Raw genomic sequence first — 18366 nt, 5'->3', positions numbered from 1 at the left:
CTATGAACATAAATGGCTATTTCTACAAGCCAGGTTGTAGGAAGTATCTCATTTGTGCCATATTGTTAGCCTATCTTTGTACACTCCAGTGTATAGACAGCCCCATCTGAAGACGAGGCAGTCACTGCCCTTCCTTACTTATCTGCCTCTGCCTCCAGCTCAGGAAGCTCAAATTTGGAGGAGCTCAGTGGAGTTTGGTTATAAGCAGGGCTCACAGCTCAGAGATAAATCAGGCCCTGAGGAGATTGTAACTAGCCTACTTATAAAAGCTGAATAACCTGATGTATATTCATTTCCTTCCTTTAGATATTTGTGTTCTCCTACTCTAAACTAGATTCAAAGCAACAAATCAGAGAATTGCATCTTTTCCAGGACATACAGCTTTTAATGGGGAGTAAGATTTTTTTTTTAAGATTTTTTATTTATTCATAGAGACAGAGAGAGAGAGAGAGGGAGGGAGGCAGAGACACAGGCAGAGGGAGAAGCAGGCACCATGCAGAGAGCCTGATGTGGGACTCAATCCAGGGTCTCCAGGATCACGCCCTGGGCTGCAGGCGGCACTAAACCGCTGCACCACTGGGGCTGCCCGGGAAATAAGATTTTAGGTGAAGAGTAAGAACAGTTTTTCAAGACCTTTCTAAAATCTGCCACAACTTTGAAGTATCAAAAGTTGATTTTGAAAAAAAAAAAAAAAAAGTTGATTTTGATTCAAAGCACTTGGCAGGAGGAGGATATGTTGAATGTGCAAGGCAGAGAATCTGTTTGCTGTTGATTTGAAAGATTAATTTGTACTGTTCTGTGTGTCATTTCTTCCTTTTTGCACCTAATAGAGTATTATAAACTATAACAGTTATCTCACTTGATGGGTGAAAGAAGGATCCATGTGAACTTTCATCTTGGAAGTTGATTCATTCAAAACAGATTTTGCAGAATCTAGGTGGAAGAAGAAATATTTAGGACTCTACCTCTAAAAATCCTGAAAGCTAGAATATTTAGCTGATAAAGTACTATAGGAAAAAGAAATTGATAAATTTCTGCAACTGTTTATTATATGATTAGCTGATATCGAGGGGGTTGGGGGAGTTACAGGATCATTTATGCTACATGTCCACTGCTTGTAGGTGGGCTGTTCTGTTCTCTCATCTACATTTGAGGCCCAGACTTGGTAGAGTTCCTACCTGATATGGAGATTACCCACTACTGTGGTGGTGGTAATTGAGGGGGGCAGGAGTCTCTCATATCTGACCTCAGCCTCACACTGTTTCCTTTTTAACCCAGTCAATTTCTGATCATATCTGAGACTTCAAACTTTATAGGGTCTTCAGCCATTTAAGAGTTCTTAACTCAGAACCTTTTAAGAAAAGTCAGCAAGGCAGAGGGAGAGGGAAATCACTTATTTCTAGCTTCTGCTTCTCTCCTTCCCTACTACATATCATGACTAACCAAGGAGAAGGGGATGTGACTGAAGCAGTTGGCTTGGCACTCCACCAGGGTATTTTGAGTGTTCAGCTAAGAACCTTGGAGTAGCAGGTAGAGCAAAACTAAAATTCTAGCAACCCTTCCAAGGGTAGAAGCCAATATGTTTAGTTGCACAAGCTCATCACAGTTTATTCTGAAGGAACTATATGGAAGCTGTATGTTGCTGACTGGAGCTCAGCTCTCAATTTGCAGAGGTCCTTTTAGACCCAGAAAAGCTTAGTCACTCCGGATAACATACTAGGATCTATCGGTGATAGTCCTATTTGGCCTTTTTCACAGAAGGGGATAACAAGTGTCTAAGGTCTAATGGATGATGGGAGCTTCTATTTTATGGAACACCAGTGCTGACAGGGCATCTTACTAGGTGTTACTATGGTCCCCATTCTTACAGCCACTAAGCTTGTTCTTAGTGCGTATAGCTAGTAGGTAGGAGTCCTGAAGTTGAAACAGAGCCCTGTCTGACTCCTCATTCCATAATCTTTTACTCCAGAACTCTGCCTTTTTTTATAAAGTATTAACCTGAAAAAAATAATTCTAAATAGCATCTAATGCCATACCCCAGATGTTCACCCTGAGAACTGGAACACCGAGAGAAGAATCATTTTGGAGAAAGGATCAAATAACAACAAATAAAGATGTTGCCATAGCCTCTAATTTTGAAATAATTTGAGACTTACAGAAAAGTTGCACAAATAGTACAAAGAATTCCTATAATACCCTTCATGCAGATTCCTCAGTTTAACATTTTGCCACATTTGCTTTTTTTTTAATAATTTGAGAGTAAAAAAATAAAATAATAAAATAATTTGAGAGTATAGTTGCAGACATGATGCCTAAATACTTCAATGTGTATTTCCTAGCAAAGACATTCTATTACATGACCACAGTATATTGATCAAAATAAAGCAGATCAAAAATACACTGATCGACGCATTTTTATTTATTTAATCTACAGACCATATTCAAATTTGGGCAATTGTTGTATTGATGTCTTTTGTAGCAAAAGAAAAGAAAATGGTTTTTTTGGTCTAGGAAAAATCTTAGGATCACTTGTGGCATTCAGTTGGCACGTCTCTTTAATCTCCAATAATATGTAACAATTCCTCAGCCATGACCTTGACACTTTTGAAGAATACAGGCCATTTATTTTGTAGAATTTCCCTCAATTTGGACTTCTTTGATGTTTCCTCATGATTAGATTCTGATTATGCATTTTGGCAGCAAGAATTCCACAGAAATGATGTTGTTGCTTGGTGCGTTCTCTCAGGAGGCACATGGCTTTAGGGTGCTTCGTTCCTGGGAAGTGAAGTTGGTTGCTTAGTTCAGATGGAGTCAGCTAGGTTTCTCCACTCTGAAGTTACTGTTTTCCCCTATGGAATTATTAAGTATCTGTGGAGAGAGATTTTGAGACTATGTAAATATTTTTGTTTCTCATTCAAACTTTTAGCCACTAGTTTTAACATCCATTGATGATTCTTGGTTGAAATAATTATTACTGTGATGGTCGCCCAGTGGTGATTTTATAATCCCATCATTCCTTCTATGGTAAGTAAGAGCTTTCTCTTCTTTACAAATAAGTTCAGTCTGACATCATGCTAGAACTCATACTTCTTTGTCAAACATGGTAGTGTTACCATAAGTTATCTGGAAGATACTTATTTTTAAGTTCATGCTTTGCAAAAGTATTCCACACTAAGGAAATGAAAGAATAGTTCTGCTTCACATATGATAGTCTATGCTCTGAGTTCCAAAGATAATGTTTTATTTCTGCCTGTATCCACCTGTTCTTGCCATTGTTTTTATCTTCCCTCCCTGTCCTGGGTTCTGTTTCTACTACAGAACTTTGCTTAGGGTCCAAATGACTTTTGCTTGCTTTGGGTTTGTTTGTTCAAAGTGCTGTAAAAATTATCAAAAGTTGTGGTAATGGTATTACTATCTGTAGATTTAGAAACATACCATGTCAGTATCTTTCACTTAACAATTAAATCAATGTGAAAAAAAACCCTTAAATCTTAGGGCTGGGGAAAAGAGGTGACTCAGAAGGAGAGCTTTAGCATAAGCAGGGATCTTAGGTCTGTCAATGTCTCCTAGTTGGTAAGCCCTTCCCTCCTGGGGCTTGAAGCCATTTGCTGCCATTAGATGCACATTCTGCCACTGACCTCTCCCATTTTTCTGAATTCCTTCTGTAGGAGAAAACTGGTTATCTTTTTTTTTTCTTAAGGATTTATTTATTCATGAGACACACACACACAGAGGCAAAGACACAGGCAGAGGGAGAAGCAGGCTCCATGCAGGGACCTGATGTGGGACTCGATCCTGGAACTCTGGGATCACACCTTGAGCTAAAGGCAGACACTCAACCGCTGAGCCACCCAGGCATCCCTAGTTTGGGTGATATTTCCTTTCAGGTGAAATTAAGGTTACATTGCAACGTGTTTCTTGATTCAGAAGGTATTTAATAGGTTTTTGTTTAGAGCTGCAGGTCAGCATTTTAAGCCTCTGTTATTGTCTAGACCTCAGGAAACTTGGCTTTTCAAGCTCAAATTCTAGAGAAGTGTCAGTTTTTATTGATTTCTTTAAATTTGAGGTTTCCTTCAGTTGCCAATCTTTGTGGCTGCTAGCAAATTTCCAAGAGTCATAAACAAGTTTCTCAGATGGTAATTGCATGAGCTCAGGTATCTGAATCCCCTCTGACCACTGGATTTTCTTTCTGCAGGAAGACCTCCTGATGCAGTCAAGCAAAGAACATTTATGCACGGGCCTCCCTGAAGATTGTCTGAGGAGCAAAGGTATTTATTTTTCTCTAGTCTTTTCCTTTTCCACTTATTACACTCATTATTTTAGTTCACAGTTTCTGTTTTGCATTGGGATTGCAAGTCCCTGCCTTGCAAGATGGACTTAACTATGGAAAATCTTGCTATTACCCATTGACATACTTGAAGACACCTAATATTATCAAGCAGTGACTTAGGTTCTCTTGGGGGTTTTTTGTTTGGTTTTGTTTGGTTTGGTTTTGAATAAACTATACCCCCAGTATGGGGCTCGAACTCACGACCCTGAGATCAAGAGTCATGTGATCTTCCAATTGAGCCAGCCAGCTACCCCAAGGAGTGCCTTAGTTTTGACAATAATTTGCTTCCCCCTTCTATATAATGAATCCCTATTAGTGTGAAATCTTTTATTTGATTTTATTAAACTAAACTGCCTGTTTGGAAAGGTTAACATGGAAGGGGAGGAATTGACCCAGTCCAGTGCAGCACTGTGAAGTGCATCCTGTTTTTGTTCCCCTGGGCAGGGAAGGGAGAAAGCAGCATTCACTACAGGTCACCTTGAGAATTGTCAAAGCAGGGCGCCCTGGTGGCGTGGCGCAGCAGCTTAGTGCCGCCTGCAGCCTCAGGTGTGATCCTGGAGACCTGGGATCGAGTCCCATGTCGAGCTCCCTGCATGGAGCCTGCTTCTCCCTCTGCCTGTGTCTCTGCCTCTCTTTCTCTCTGTGTCTCTCATGAATAAATAAATAAAATCTTAAAAAAAAAAAAAAAAGAATTGTCGAAGCAGTTTCAGTTCCATTACTTTGTTTTGCTTCTCAGAACAATAAATGGATACAGTCATCTGAGATACCACCTTTTGATTGATTGATTGATTGATTGATTGATTGAGGAGGAAACTGACACCCAAAGAAAGAGAATGCTGAGCCAAGATTTTCTCCCCAGGCTGAAAATAATTTTAGGTGACTTTAGAGAGAATTATGTGTATATATTATGTAATTAAGGTTAAAAATATAGAGTAATCAAAACTACAAAAAACAGAGAAAATAGAGCAAGTGTGTGTAATTATATGAACATTTTGTTACTGTGATAAAACATCAGAATTGACTCTCTGCTTCTTGGCAGCCTAGACAGAAAAGGAAGCACAAATTGTCCTTAAGAGAAAGGGCACTTGTCCCAGTTTATCACCCTGCTTCCGCTGCTAGATATTTCCTCTGTGGCTCAAAGACTTGACTGTCCAGTATAGATTAAAACTCTGAAGATGAGAAATGTCCTTTTGTACATGTCTCACTCAGTTCCTAGGACCTTACTTGGGACCATTTTAGCCCCTTTCCCCCCCCAAAATATTTTCTCAGCAAGGTTCCAGCATTGCTGTATTGAGTCTTTGGTATATTTTCACCCACATCTTAGCATAAAGTTTGGTTCTATTTGTTGAACTACATTTCATATAACAACTGAACTGATGGGAGGCCTGGGTGGTTCAGCAGTTGAGCATCTGCGTTTGACTCCGGGCAGGATCCCAGGATCAAGTCCCACATTGGGCTCCCTGCATGGAGCCTGCTTCTCTCTCTCCCTGTGTCTCTGCCTCTCTCTCTCTCTGTCTCTCATGAATAAATAAATAAAATCTTAAAATGAAAAAACAAAACTGAAGTGACCGTTAAACAGGAGAATTAGGGGGTGCCTGGCTGGCTCAGTCGGTAAAGCATGTGACTCTTGATCTTGGGGTCATGAGTTTTTGAGCCCCATGTTGATCATAGAAATTATTTAATAGAGAAAAAAAGGAGGTACGTGGCTGGCTCAGTTGGTAGAGCATGCATTCTTGATCTTGGGTTTGTAGGTTTGAGCCCCATGTTGAGTGTAGAGATTACTTTAAAAAAAAAAGAATCTTTTGGGATCCCTGGGTGGCGCAGCGGTTTAGCGCCTGCCTTTGGCCCAGGGCGCGATCCTGGAGACCTGGGATCGAATCCCACGTCAGGCTCCCAGTGCGTGGAGCCTGCTTCTCCCTCTGCCTGTGTCTCTGCCTCTCTCCTCTCTCTCCTCTCTCTCTCTGTGTGCCTATCATAAATAAATAAAAATTAAAAAAAAAAAAAGAATCTTTTAAAAAAAACACAAACAAAAACAGGAGAATCAGTTATTTTCTATGAGGAAATCTGCCTTCTCAGACTTACTTTGTTACTGTTTACCTAAAAGTCTGGTCTGCATTGGACATGGATAAGATGAGCTCTTCTTTTCAGAAGATATTTTTCAATATCTTCAGATAAACTACTTTGTGGCACTTTTCTTCCTATCCTAATACCATTCTTTATTTTTTATTTATTTATTTTTTAAAGATTTATTTATTTATGATAGACATAGAGAGAGAGAGAGAGAGAGGCAGAGACACAGGAGGAGGGAGAAGCAGGCCCATGCCGGGAGCCTGACCTGGGACTCAATCCCGGGACTCCAGGATCACGCCCTGGGCCAAAGGCAGACGCTAAACTGCTGAGCCACCCAGGGATCCCCACCATTTTTCTTTAATGACTTAAATTGGGAAAACGAATTACTTTTCTTGCCCAAAGCTGTGTGTGCACGGTTCTCAGTTTGAGACGGAGGAACTTGAAAACAGGAGCTCTACTAGAGTTTTTAGCAGCAGTGACCTAGTGCCTAACTGTGATATGTTCTTCCATTCAGTCTCCAAAGATCCTTCCAATGTGTCTCTTTGTTGAGCACAAGGGAACAGGCTCCGCCCAACCAATCATACCAAGGCAGAAAGGAAGGTTCTATACAGGCAGGTTCTTGAAAGAATTGAACATACAAGCTGCTGCCCTGGATTTCAATTAAACAGATACACATGCTCTACTGTAGTCTGGCCAGCATCTCAGCTCGCTTTGCCAGGGTTAAGGTCAAGCATCTGGCAACCTTTTCATTTACTACAGAATTGAGAAGTAAGTAATGTTTCTTGGAAACAGTTTTACACTCTCTCTGGGGGCCCCAGCTGCAGAATTTTCACTCTGCCCCAGATCCTGGCCCTGCACATATTAGATGTAGATCTTCCTGATAAAAACTAGTAAGTCCTTCCTACCTTTAAGTATCTGCTCTGTTGAATGCTGCACAAATTGCTTATATAGTTTTATTTATATTCAGTTTTGCTTTTTCTAAATGGAGGCACCTGGAAGGTCCAGTGCCGTGTGATAATTTATAAATTTCCCGAGGAATGAATTTGGCTCCCCTGCGCTGAGGTGTTCAGCAAGTGAACCTAAGGCTACCACACTCTCCCTTTGATGTATTGTTTTGCCTTCTCTAAATAAATGTCCTAGTCATAGTACTTCCAAGTTAGCATAGTATGCAGATATTTTTATTTTTATTTATTTATTTATTTATTTTAGTATGCAGAATTTTAAGGTTCTTTACAGTCCTTTCTGCTGTGGCTCAGTTAGGTGAAATTAGAACAAGCTTAACACTTTTTTTTTTTTTAAACATAGTTTATTTATTCATGAGAGACACAGAGAGAGGCAGAGACATAGGCAGAGAGAGAAGCAGACTCCCTGAAGGGAGCCCGTTGCAAGACTCGATCCCGGGACCCAGGGATCATGCCCTGAGCCAAAGGCTCAGGTGCCCCAAGCTTAACACTTTAAAAGGACATTTGTGGGGATGCCTGGGTGGCTTAGCGGTTGGGCATCTGCCTTCTGCTCAGGGTGTGATCCTGGGATCCGAGATTGAGTTTCACATCGGGCTCCCTACAAAGAGCCTGCTTCTCCCTCTGCCTATGTCTCTGCCTCTCTCTCTTGTGTCTCTTATGAATGAATGAATGAATGAATGAATGAATGAATGAATAAATAAGTCTTTAAAAATAAAAAAAATAAAAGGGCATTTGTGTTAATATGTTAATTAAAGTCATCTTTAATTGGTGGGATGCTATTTCACAGATTGTTCCTTATTTCTCTATTGGTGAGGGCAGATCCATGAGAATTGGGCATGGGGGAGCAGTGTTGGGTGTTGGTTGAGGGGCCATTTCACAAAGGGAGTATGTCCTCCTGTCAGGCACTGACTGCTGTCTCTCCCTTTCTGCTGCTTTTTCGCCATAATTCTGTTTAATATTTTATATTAAAGTTTTTTTGTTTGTTTCTATTGTATTTTTTTTCCCCAAGAGTTCCTTGTAACTGGCTTGGTTTAGGAAGGTTGTGACTTAATTCCCACAGTAGCAATCTCCATGAAGGCTCATTTGGGAATTCTCTGAAGTAGGAGAGTCACAAGAAATCGGAAGAGCATTTGAAGGAATACATTTTGATGTAGAGGTGAAAGCGTCAAGGAGAGAAAAAAATATATAAGTTTGGGAACTATATAGTTTGAATTATTTGAAAGAATTAAAGTTGAAATGATCTTTTAAAACCCTGTATGTCTGTCATGTGAATAAATTAAGCATTATGGGTAGATGGAATGAACCCCATTAATAAACTCCTTATGCTTTGTATGCATCTAGACTCTTGCAGTTTATTGATTTTTAAATATATATATAACTTGGAAAGAATATTTCTTGTTTATATTCCCTATTTACGTCATTTTCCTCCTACAGTTCACATTTTAGGGGGGAAAAGTTGAATTATCAGCCAGTACCACACCCATTTAATAGACAATGTGAAAGAAGTGTAGACATTTTGGGAACTGAATTTTTTTTTTTTTACTTCTCTTAAATTAAGGTATAACTTAACTACACTAAAATTCACGCTTTTGGGGCAGCCCAGGTGGCCCAGCGGTTTAGCACCGCCTTCAGCCCAGGGCATGATCCTGGAGATCCAGGATCAAATCCCATGTCAGGCTCCCTGCATGGAGCCTGCTTCTCCCTCTGCCTGTGTCTCCGCCTCTCTCACTCTGTGTCTCTCATGAATAAATAAATAAAATCTCTTAAAAAATAAAATAATAAAATAAAATTTACGCTTTTTTGTGTCTGTACAGCCGTGTGAGTTTCAGCAAACACAGTTGTGTATGTAACTTCACCACAGTCAAGATACAGAACATTTCCATCACTCCAGTGATTTCTTACAGGCTTCTTTTATGGTGCATCCCTCTTGACAGCCTCAGCTATTAGCAGCCACCAATCTTTTTTCTGTCCCTATAGTTTACTTTTTCCAAAATGTCCTATAAATGTAATCATAGAGGAGAAGCCTTTGAGTCTATGCTTCTTTAGCATAGAATTTAAGATTCATCCATACAGCTGTGTGTATCAGTACTTCATTGCTTCTTATTGCTGAAGAATATTCTGTTGTCTAGTTGTATCATAGCTTGTTTATTTCCCATTTGAGGGAAATTGGAGTTTCCAGTTTTGGCAGTTATGAATAAAGCTGCATTGAACACTTGTGTACAAGTTTTAACGTGAACATGAATTATGATTTCACCTGGGCAAATACCTAGGCATGACACTGCTGGATCATTTGGAAAATGTGTTTATAAGTTTTCTAGAGTGGTTGTACCCTTTGGGATTCCTACCAGCAATATATGAGCTCCAGTTAAGGAGTTGAATCCTTTTTCATTGTTAATTCATTTGTAATTTGGAAAGCCAAATGTTCAGTGGTCAGGGAAGCTAAGGAGGTGACAATAGCTTGTAGGGTTGTCTTGTAGGGGGGGTGGAGCGGAGGGAGAGTGGCAGACAGAATCCTAAGCAGCCTTCATGCCCAACATGGGGCTCCATCTCAAGACCTTGAGATCATGACCTGAGCCGAAATCAAGAGTCAAACACTTAACCAACTGAGCCATTCAAGGCTCCCCAAGATTTTAGTTTTGATGAAATGCAACATACCAGTCTTCTTTTTACTCTTTTTATCACTGTGTTTCAATATCTTAGCTAAGAAATCATTACCAAAATCATGAAGATTTACTCTTGTGTTTTCTTCTAAGAGTTTTATAGTTTCAGCTCTTACATTCAGTTATCTGATCTGCTTTTAATATTTTGTGTGTGTGATGTGAGACAGAGTCCAAATATATTTATTTACATGTGGATATCCAGTTGTCCCAGTACCAATAGTTGAAAAGCTGTTCTTCTTGGTTCCTTTGTCAAAAATCGGTTGACTAACTATAAATGTCAGAGTTTCTTTATGGATTCTCAGTTCTAATTCCCTTGCTCTTTATTAAATCTATCCTTTGCCAGTGCCACACTGCCTATATTACTGCAACTTTGTTTTTGAAATCAGAAAGTGTAAATCTACCATCTTTGTTCTTTTTCAAGATCATTTTGGCTGTTACATGTCTCTTGCATCTTCATTTGAGTTTTAGGATTAGTTTGTCAGTTTCTGCAAATATAAGCACTCTTTAAACAGTTATTATAAAACAACAAATCTACGGCCTTCAGCTGAAGTCATGAAATGCCTGTACTTCTGAAAATGGGCCTGTACTTCACAGAGTATGTTATATGTTCCACCCTCTAGGATACCTAAATACTTTTTTTTTTTTTAATATACCACATTTTCTTTATCCATTCATTCATTAGTGGATACTTAGGGTTGTTTCCATGTCTCACCCTCTGTAAATAATGCTACAGTGAACATGACAGTGCAGATATCTTTTCAGAATAGTGATTTCATTTCCTTTAGATATATACCCAGAAGTGGAGTTGCTAGATGGAGTAAACCTAATACTTTGAACAACTTCCCTAACTTTCTCATTCTTCATTCAGACAGTATCTCTTATGTACCTGCTATGTGCCAAGGTCAGTGCTCCAGTCTCACAGAGGTGATATATTAAACAAATAACTGAGAAAACACTATCACAGGGGTTTTACTAGAGATATTTGTGCAAGGGAGTAGGAACCCAAGGGAGTGGCTAACCCCAACCAAATGTGGACTCTGGCACTTCTAAGAGCTCTACATGTATTAACTCGTCTTTATAAGTTCTGCAAAGCGGGTATCATCTTTGTCCCCATATTACAGAAGAGGCCTGGGTCAGTGTTCCATAGCCTTTAGAATGCTTTCTAATAAATGTAATTGCCTCAAACTTTCCTTTAAAATTCTTTGAGATTTTAAAGTCAGTGTACACAACCTGTTTCCCACCCAGCCTTTGGCATTGCACCACCTAGGAGATAAATGACTGTTCCCCTGCTTCCTCCCTAAGATTCTCAGCTAAGTTGAGAAACCGGTGTTCTTCCAGCAGGTAAAGACTCTGGGGTAGAATAACTTGCACAGTCAACAGTTTGGGGATGGGTGAAGAATTTTGAAGTTTTCCGAGCAGATAAAATGAAGGATTCAACTAGGATGGTGCTGCAATAGAATGGAAAGGGCCAGAATTTACAGGAATGGCTTAATGAATGCCATAGCGTACAGTGAAAAGATTCACTAAACCATTTGGGTTAAATGCGCTTAGAAATTTGTGAATGAGATAGAATTGTCTGCTATGATGTGTCTGCTATGAATTAGTAAGCTAATTTCAAAAAGATATGTGCTTTTTGTGGGGCATTAGGATTTCAAGGCTGCCTTATGTCAATAATTGAAATCTGTGCAAGCTTGTGGAATCCAGTACACATTGATCCATCTAGTATTTGTTGACTCTAGATATTTTTAAACACTGTGTCCTATCCTAGCATAGTTATTAAGTTTATCATTTTAACTGTTCTCAGGTCCAGTAAGATAAGAAAGAAAGCAGAGCAAAGGAAAAGCACTTTTTCTTTAAATGGCAGGCACTGTACCAGGTGGTGTCTTACATATATTATTTAATTTAATCCTCAAAGTAGCACTGAGGTAAGTGTACTTCATACCCTCTTTTTCAAAGGCGGAAACTGAAACTTACTCAGAGAGGTAAGTGCTATCACAGAGCCCACCTGCCTTCAGCGTTGCCATTCTTTTCTCTCAGAATTGCTGCTCTTAGTACCAGTTGAGACATGGGTAGAGAAGCTCTAAGAAAACACTATTGATAGCATTGGTTGAGTGCTATTTTATACTGGGTTTTATGCTGGGCAGTAGGGAAGGAGAAAGATCAAGACAATCATGATCCTTACCCTCATGGAATTTATATTCTAGTGAGAATTAGATCTTTAGGTTGGTTTACATTTAGCTTTATCTGTTTAGTGCAGGTATTTTGTTACGTGTGTAGGCATCCAAATATACATATACACATGTGCATATATATAGCTTGGTGTTTTCCAAAAAGAGCAAGGATAAAAATACTTTCTGTAGATTAACAAGTTTAGGGAGCTTCTTTATACTTCATCTTTTACCTAGGATTTCAAGAGACACTGTACAGTAAAACTTCTTTATGAATTGCATTTACATTCTGCTTAAAAATATTTTTTGTTTTTTAATGTTTCATAGTAGAAAATTTAAATTTATTAAAAAGTAGAAAATGTACTAAACCTACATATATCTGTCACTCAGCTTCATAATTATTAGCTTATGGCTGGTCTTTTAGGGAAGTAGTTACTACAAGTAATTTGTTTCAAAACTAATATTCACCGTACACATTTATCTCTTTTATATAGGTTTTGTGTAAAATTGTTCTTTTTAAAGAGATAACTTATTTATGACTAACTTATAAGGGTTGTATTGTGGGTCTGTTTTATTAATGTTTTACAATGGAAGCTTCTTAAGACCCTGGATTACATGTATATCTCCATATTCAATTGTCCAGTTAAGTAAGTACATTTAAGTAGGTAACACTTAAAGAAAGGCAGTTGTTCAAAATTAGCTGTTTGTACCAATTACACTTTAGTTCAGAGGTATCATGTTTTGTATAAAAGAACAAAACCAATGGTACAGTGCACTTACTTTTAAGTTGCAATTCGCTTTTTGAGTTGGTTCTTTTTTGTTGCTGTTCGTCACATGATTAAATTCATTAAAGTGTAGCACATGGGTTTTTTTTTATGATTGTGTACTAATTTGGATTTATTTCTTTTGGGCAGAAGAAAATGTACAACTTACAACTGGAACTCTGCTAAAATCTACTGAAGAAGTACAAGGTATGAAGGTCAATGGGACTAAGACGGATTATAATGAAGGACACAAGAATGGCAATGTGAGTAAAGATCTCTCATCTGGGTTCAGCGAATACCCAGAGATAGACAAAATCATGACCAGTGGTGAGGTTTCAGAAACCAGCACATTAGTTTCCCTAGAGCCTTTAACCTTTGTGGACCCTGGAATAACAGAAGCAACTTCTAAAGAAAAAGAATGTGAAGAATTAAAAACTTGTCCTTCTTGGTTGTCATTGTTACCAGGGAGCAGTGCCATTTCCAAAGTGGACAATGGGAAGGAAGAGGTGTGTAAGTTAAACCTTGTCTGTGAAGCAGATGACAATCACCAACAGATTCACAGCCACCATAATGAAAAACACATTTCTGCCCATGGCAGTCCCAAAGCCACAAGAAATGTAATTGTTATAGAACCCTTAGAAGAAAACTCTGACATTTCCTATTTCTCATCAAGTTTGTCTGGTCCAGAATCCAGAACACCATCCTTAGAAACATGTGGTTTTGAAGGTGATGGCTTGCTGAAGGGATCTGCTGAGAAGACAGACAATTCCTGTTTTGATGGGGATGATCAAAGCAAGAACATAGCTACTAGAAAAGAAAATGAGCAGTTTTTGAACCGCAGGAGTGAAAGAGGAGAACTCTTTCTTGGTAATGCCAGGCAACCAAGAGAGGATGCTAGTGGTCATCGTTCTGGTGAAAAAGAGACTGTTGCCTCCTCCAAAGAGAATATCCATAGTAACTGTTGCATTCAAGGCAGTATCCATACAGACAGCTCTAGTTCTTCAATGCCCCAATTGTTCACTGAAGCCACAGAAGTAATGTTTAAAAAAAATGATCTGAAAAACACGTTAGACATTCAGGGTGGTTTGACAAACCATGAGGACCATAGAGAAACTTCTACTGGTATGAGCCATTCAGGCAGACACACTGAAGAGAGCAGTTTTTCCTCCTCAATGCAGATTGAAGAGCCAGAACAGACAACCACTATAGAGCCCAATATGGTAACTGAAAAGATTTATAGTAAAGACTCTAATTCATTCTGCTCCAAGAGAAATCTAGAAGATGACACCCAGTTAAATGAAGTTTTACACAATGAATTTCCGACTGAAAGAAAATCCCTTGTGAGTTTAATGCATGAGGACCAGATAAGTCTTATGAATGAGGTATCAAAACCCAAGAAAGATGTTGCTCAGTTACCACCATCCCTAGAATTTGATTATAAACCTGAGTTAGAACAAGCTATACAGACTGCCCAGGATGATAGTTCACATTTAGGTGAACGGAACATTGCCTATGAGATGAATGAACTTCCTTGCACCAATGAACTGGTTGTAAACAAAATAGAAAGTGAATGTGTTTTAAATCAAGTGCCCCTTAATTCTCAAGACCACGTGAAGTTGCCAGCTAATAAAGAGATGCCTTTAGCAACAAGCGAGGATTCCCAACAGAGCCATCACCCTCCATTAGAGGATGGAGTAGATGTCATTGCTGATACCCAAACCATTTCCATGAAGACAAAAATGAAAGACATCTCTCCATCAGGTGACAAAACCTGTGGTGCCTCTTCAAGCAACCCTACCTTAAACATCAAAACAGGAAGCCTAGAAACAAAGAAAGAAATGGCTGATTCTGGAATAGTAGATCTACATTCCAGACTTCTCTCAAGTAAGAAAGAAGCAGCAGGCTTGCTTCAAGAGGTCTCTGCTATGGAATGTCAAAGTGCTCAATCTCAGGTTCTCTCTAGCTGTCATTATGTAAGTAAAAATGCACAAGAAAAGAGCATGTGTTCTGCTTGTGCTACTTTTGAGTCCAGCAGAATCATCCCAAACGTTGAGAACTCTTTGATGACTACGTGTGAAGATGCATTTCAGCACAGCAATCGCCATTCCCAAGGAAGAGAAGACTCCACAGAAAGTAGCACCCATAAAGTGAGTTACACATTGGAGGACAGTGAACTTGCTAGGGGAGAAACTAGAGGCAGCCTCCCAGAAAATAAGATGAGAAACGAAATGGCAGCAGACGTGTTAAATGGTGAAGCTTCTGACAAGACCATTCCCACCACCAATCACACCCAGCTCAGTGAGGAAAGGCTAGAAGGAAAGGAACAGGACGTACCTAAAGAGACTGTGTTTTGCAAGTATAATGTCTCTGACTGTGCCACACCAGAACTAAACTTATTTGCAAACATTCCAAGCCCTGAAAAATTGTTGGACCAGTCTCCTAGTATTATGTTTCCCAGTTTCAAAAACTTGAGCCAAGCATTTGAAACTCTTGATCAGAAAGCAGATGAAGTCCTTGACTGCCAGGTTAACCAAAACAGACCAGATGAATGCAGAAGTGAAGATAAACCAGCTAAGGAGATACTAGGTGGTGACAAAAGAGAGACTGTCACAGAACTTAACAGAGAGATAAGCCACAACCAAAATGAACTGCTAGTTGGTTCAGACAGGAACAACCCATTGTCCAGTGGTAGTTCAAAGAAAGGCTATTTGAAAGGAGACTCTGAATGTACTTCTGGTTGTGAGGCATCCACAGATGGCATGGTAGACATCATCTACACAAATTGTAGTAATATGTCTCCAGAAGGTGTGTTGGACTTAAGAGCATCTAGTATTCTTGACAGTGGTACAAGGCAAGACAGACTGACATTACAGGAAACCTCAGTGAGTACTCAATCTCAAAGAGGAGAACTAAATGCTGCATTTATCAGAATGATTGGCCAGGACTCAGATTTTCCAGATGCTGCTTCCTCTAAAGGGGAGCCTCTGGAAATTAAAAAATCATGTGAAGAGAAAGTATACAGGTCATTAAAAGATTGTGAAATGGAAGTGTGTCCAGACTCTTGTGCGCATGACATAGAGTCTATTGCAGATCATGAACTAAATTTAAGAACATTGGATAGAGTAAATGTATCCTTAGATTATATTCATCATAAAAAGCAACTTAAAGAAGCATCCCGTAGAGAAACACAAGGAACGATTGAAGGATCAAGACCAGAAATAAATTCTGAGTTTGACAAGGAGGAAAATACCTTTGGAATTTCCTTGAAACAGTTACTGCCTTCTCAATGCCCAGATGAGAACCCTATTTCCACAGGGAGCCTGCAAACCACTGAGATAATGCCTTTGTATCTGTCTTCTCACAAAAATTCAGAAAGGAATGTTAATAGTGAGGAAACTGACCTGGAAAATATTTATAAACCAGAAGAAATGCTTTGTGAAAGCATAGAGCACCGCACAGTCCTGCTTGAGACGAAGGAAGGAGCACCAGGGGATGGGAGTAATTCTAATGAAGAAGTCAGAATAGACATCGGTGTGCAAAATTTGCCTCTGACAGTGGAAACAGAAACTAAGTTGAAAGGCGAAAAAACTGAAGAACATCAGAGGGGACCCCTGGGTCATTTAACTGTCATGGAAGAGTCTGAGGAGATGATTACCAGAGAAGCTGGTGGTCATGGTAACAAAGGAAGAGAGATTTCTCAGACCCACTTGAAATCCCAGAGGATGCTTGGTGATGTTGCAGAGCAGCAAAGGCAGGGGGCTTTGGACTACATGTTGCAGAATGAAGAACATATACATCAAAAAGAAGCACACAAGACACCAAAACAATGCACCTCATCTCATATGTTGTCAGATGAGTTGCAAGAGAAGAACCAAGCTAAGCATTGCAAAAGTGAGTCTACCATGATGAAGGAAATCCCCCTAGCAAAGCTGGCCAAGGGTGGTACTACTGCACAGTTTCAGAAGTTGGAAGATCCAGAGGAGGGAAGCTTGTGTCGTCCATTTAAAAAGGACATGGAGTCGTGCACAGGTCCTTACCTTCATGGTGCCCCTCAGAAAGCACAAGACCCCAACTGTGCTGGGTGTGATGAAATACATGGTGCCTTTGGAAACATTTCACATCAGAAGAGAGTGCTTCCCTTAAAGAAGCAGCCCCATCGAACATGTAAGAAAGTTTCCTGTCAGGAGCAAGTCAACCTGGGGAAAAAAATAAGTAAAATCAGGAGTTCGGCCATTTTAAAGAGTTCCTCTGAAACCATCCCCACAAAAGCACACAGGTTTCTCAGTTCACGTGCTGTGCCTGCACCCGCACAGTTGGAACCCGAAACAGTACCAACCAGAAGCTTATTGAGCCACATACCAAAGCAGAAGGCGTCTCTGTGCCATCCCTTGAGGAGCCTGAATGTTAGGAAGCCTACCAAAGAATCAGCCTTACTCAACAAGCTGTCCATTCTTGCCTCCAAACTGGTCCCAGCCACAAAGACCCAGAAACTAAGATATCGGCGGTGTTCCTCTGAACTTCTTCCAGTGACTAAAAGCTATAAGCAGCACAGATACAAAAGACTTCTGGATGGATTTTCATACAATCTAATGCAGCTGAATCCATATTTGGCAGCTAGTGGATGGGACAAGAGGCTTAACAGTAAGCCCTTGACACTTTATTCGCTTGAAGCCATCAAAATGAGCTTCATAGATTTGAGCAACAAGGTGCCGTCACTGCTGTTTGGTTCTGAAATTTTCCCGGTATCTTTTCACATGAAATCGGGATCTGAGTGCATGACCGAGTCTCCGAGGACTTTTCCTGAGCACTGTGCTCCAGCCAGGCTCGCCTTAGGAGAGGCCCCCAGGTGCCTGTCTCAGCCTCCCAAGTGGACCTTTTCTTTCTTCTTGTCTCACGGTTGCCCTGGGATGGCCACATTCAGGGAAGATACTGGCCTCCGTGGTCAGGCAGGTGCCCAGGCTCCTTCACAGCCTTCAGGTCCTCTTCAGGACTATGGAGGCACTGCCATAGTTCAGACCAGAGCAGGCTGCTCTGTCCTTGGCCTTCACACACTTCTAGCACTTTGTTCTCCTGGATGTTACCGAATCTGGACAAAAAAACGGAACTTCTCCAGTCACATGCCTACCATGCAGAGGTTCTTCATGACCCAGTTTACACAGGGCTTAAAAGGGTTAAGATCTCCAGCCTCCATAGCAGACAAGGTCTTCTGTTCTCTTCCCTACTCGGTGGGCCGAGTGCTATCCATTTGGAGCCAGCATGGGCCTTCTGCCTGCCCCTTCGAAATCTCTACTCTTCATTCCGCTCACAGCAAGCGGCAGCCAGCTCTAAGCACCATAAGCAGGTAAATCCATCTTCTTTTCAAATGTCCCATGTTTGCTTCAACCTCTGGGGAGAGTTGAGGACTGGAATGCA

General features: G+C 40.2%; 1 protein-coding gene across 14 annotated transcripts in view; it reads left to right on the top strand.

Annotated features, from left to right (window-relative positions):
• PRR14L (proline rich 14 like) overlaps positions 1-18366 on the top strand; it is a 55739-nt gene that overhangs the window by 18715 nt on the left and 18658 nt on the right. For 10 of the 14 annotated variants that reach the window (XM_025474639.3, XM_025474641.3, XM_025474640.3 and 7 more), the window contains 2 exons: positions 4196-4268; positions 13105-18295. In XM_025474639.3, coding sequence (XP_025330424.1) covers positions 4196-4268; positions 13105-18295 — 5264 coding nt within the window. Of the gene's footprint in view, positions 1-4195; positions 4269-6299; positions 11948-13104; positions 18296-18366 lie in introns of those variants that run through there. The other 4 variants (XM_049101852.1, XM_035706215.2, XM_035706218.2 and 1 more) reach the window with 3 other exon arrangements.

Source organism: Canis lupus, chromosome 26 (genome assembly GCF_003254725.2).
Source record: "Canis lupus dingo isolate Sandy chromosome 26, ASM325472v2, whole genome shotgun sequence".
NCBI classification, from domain to species: Eukaryota; Metazoa; Chordata; class Mammalia; order Carnivora; family Canidae; genus Canis; species Canis lupus.
Note: the sequence above shows the minus strand (reverse complement) of the source record. Positions and strands in the feature narration are given on the sequence as shown.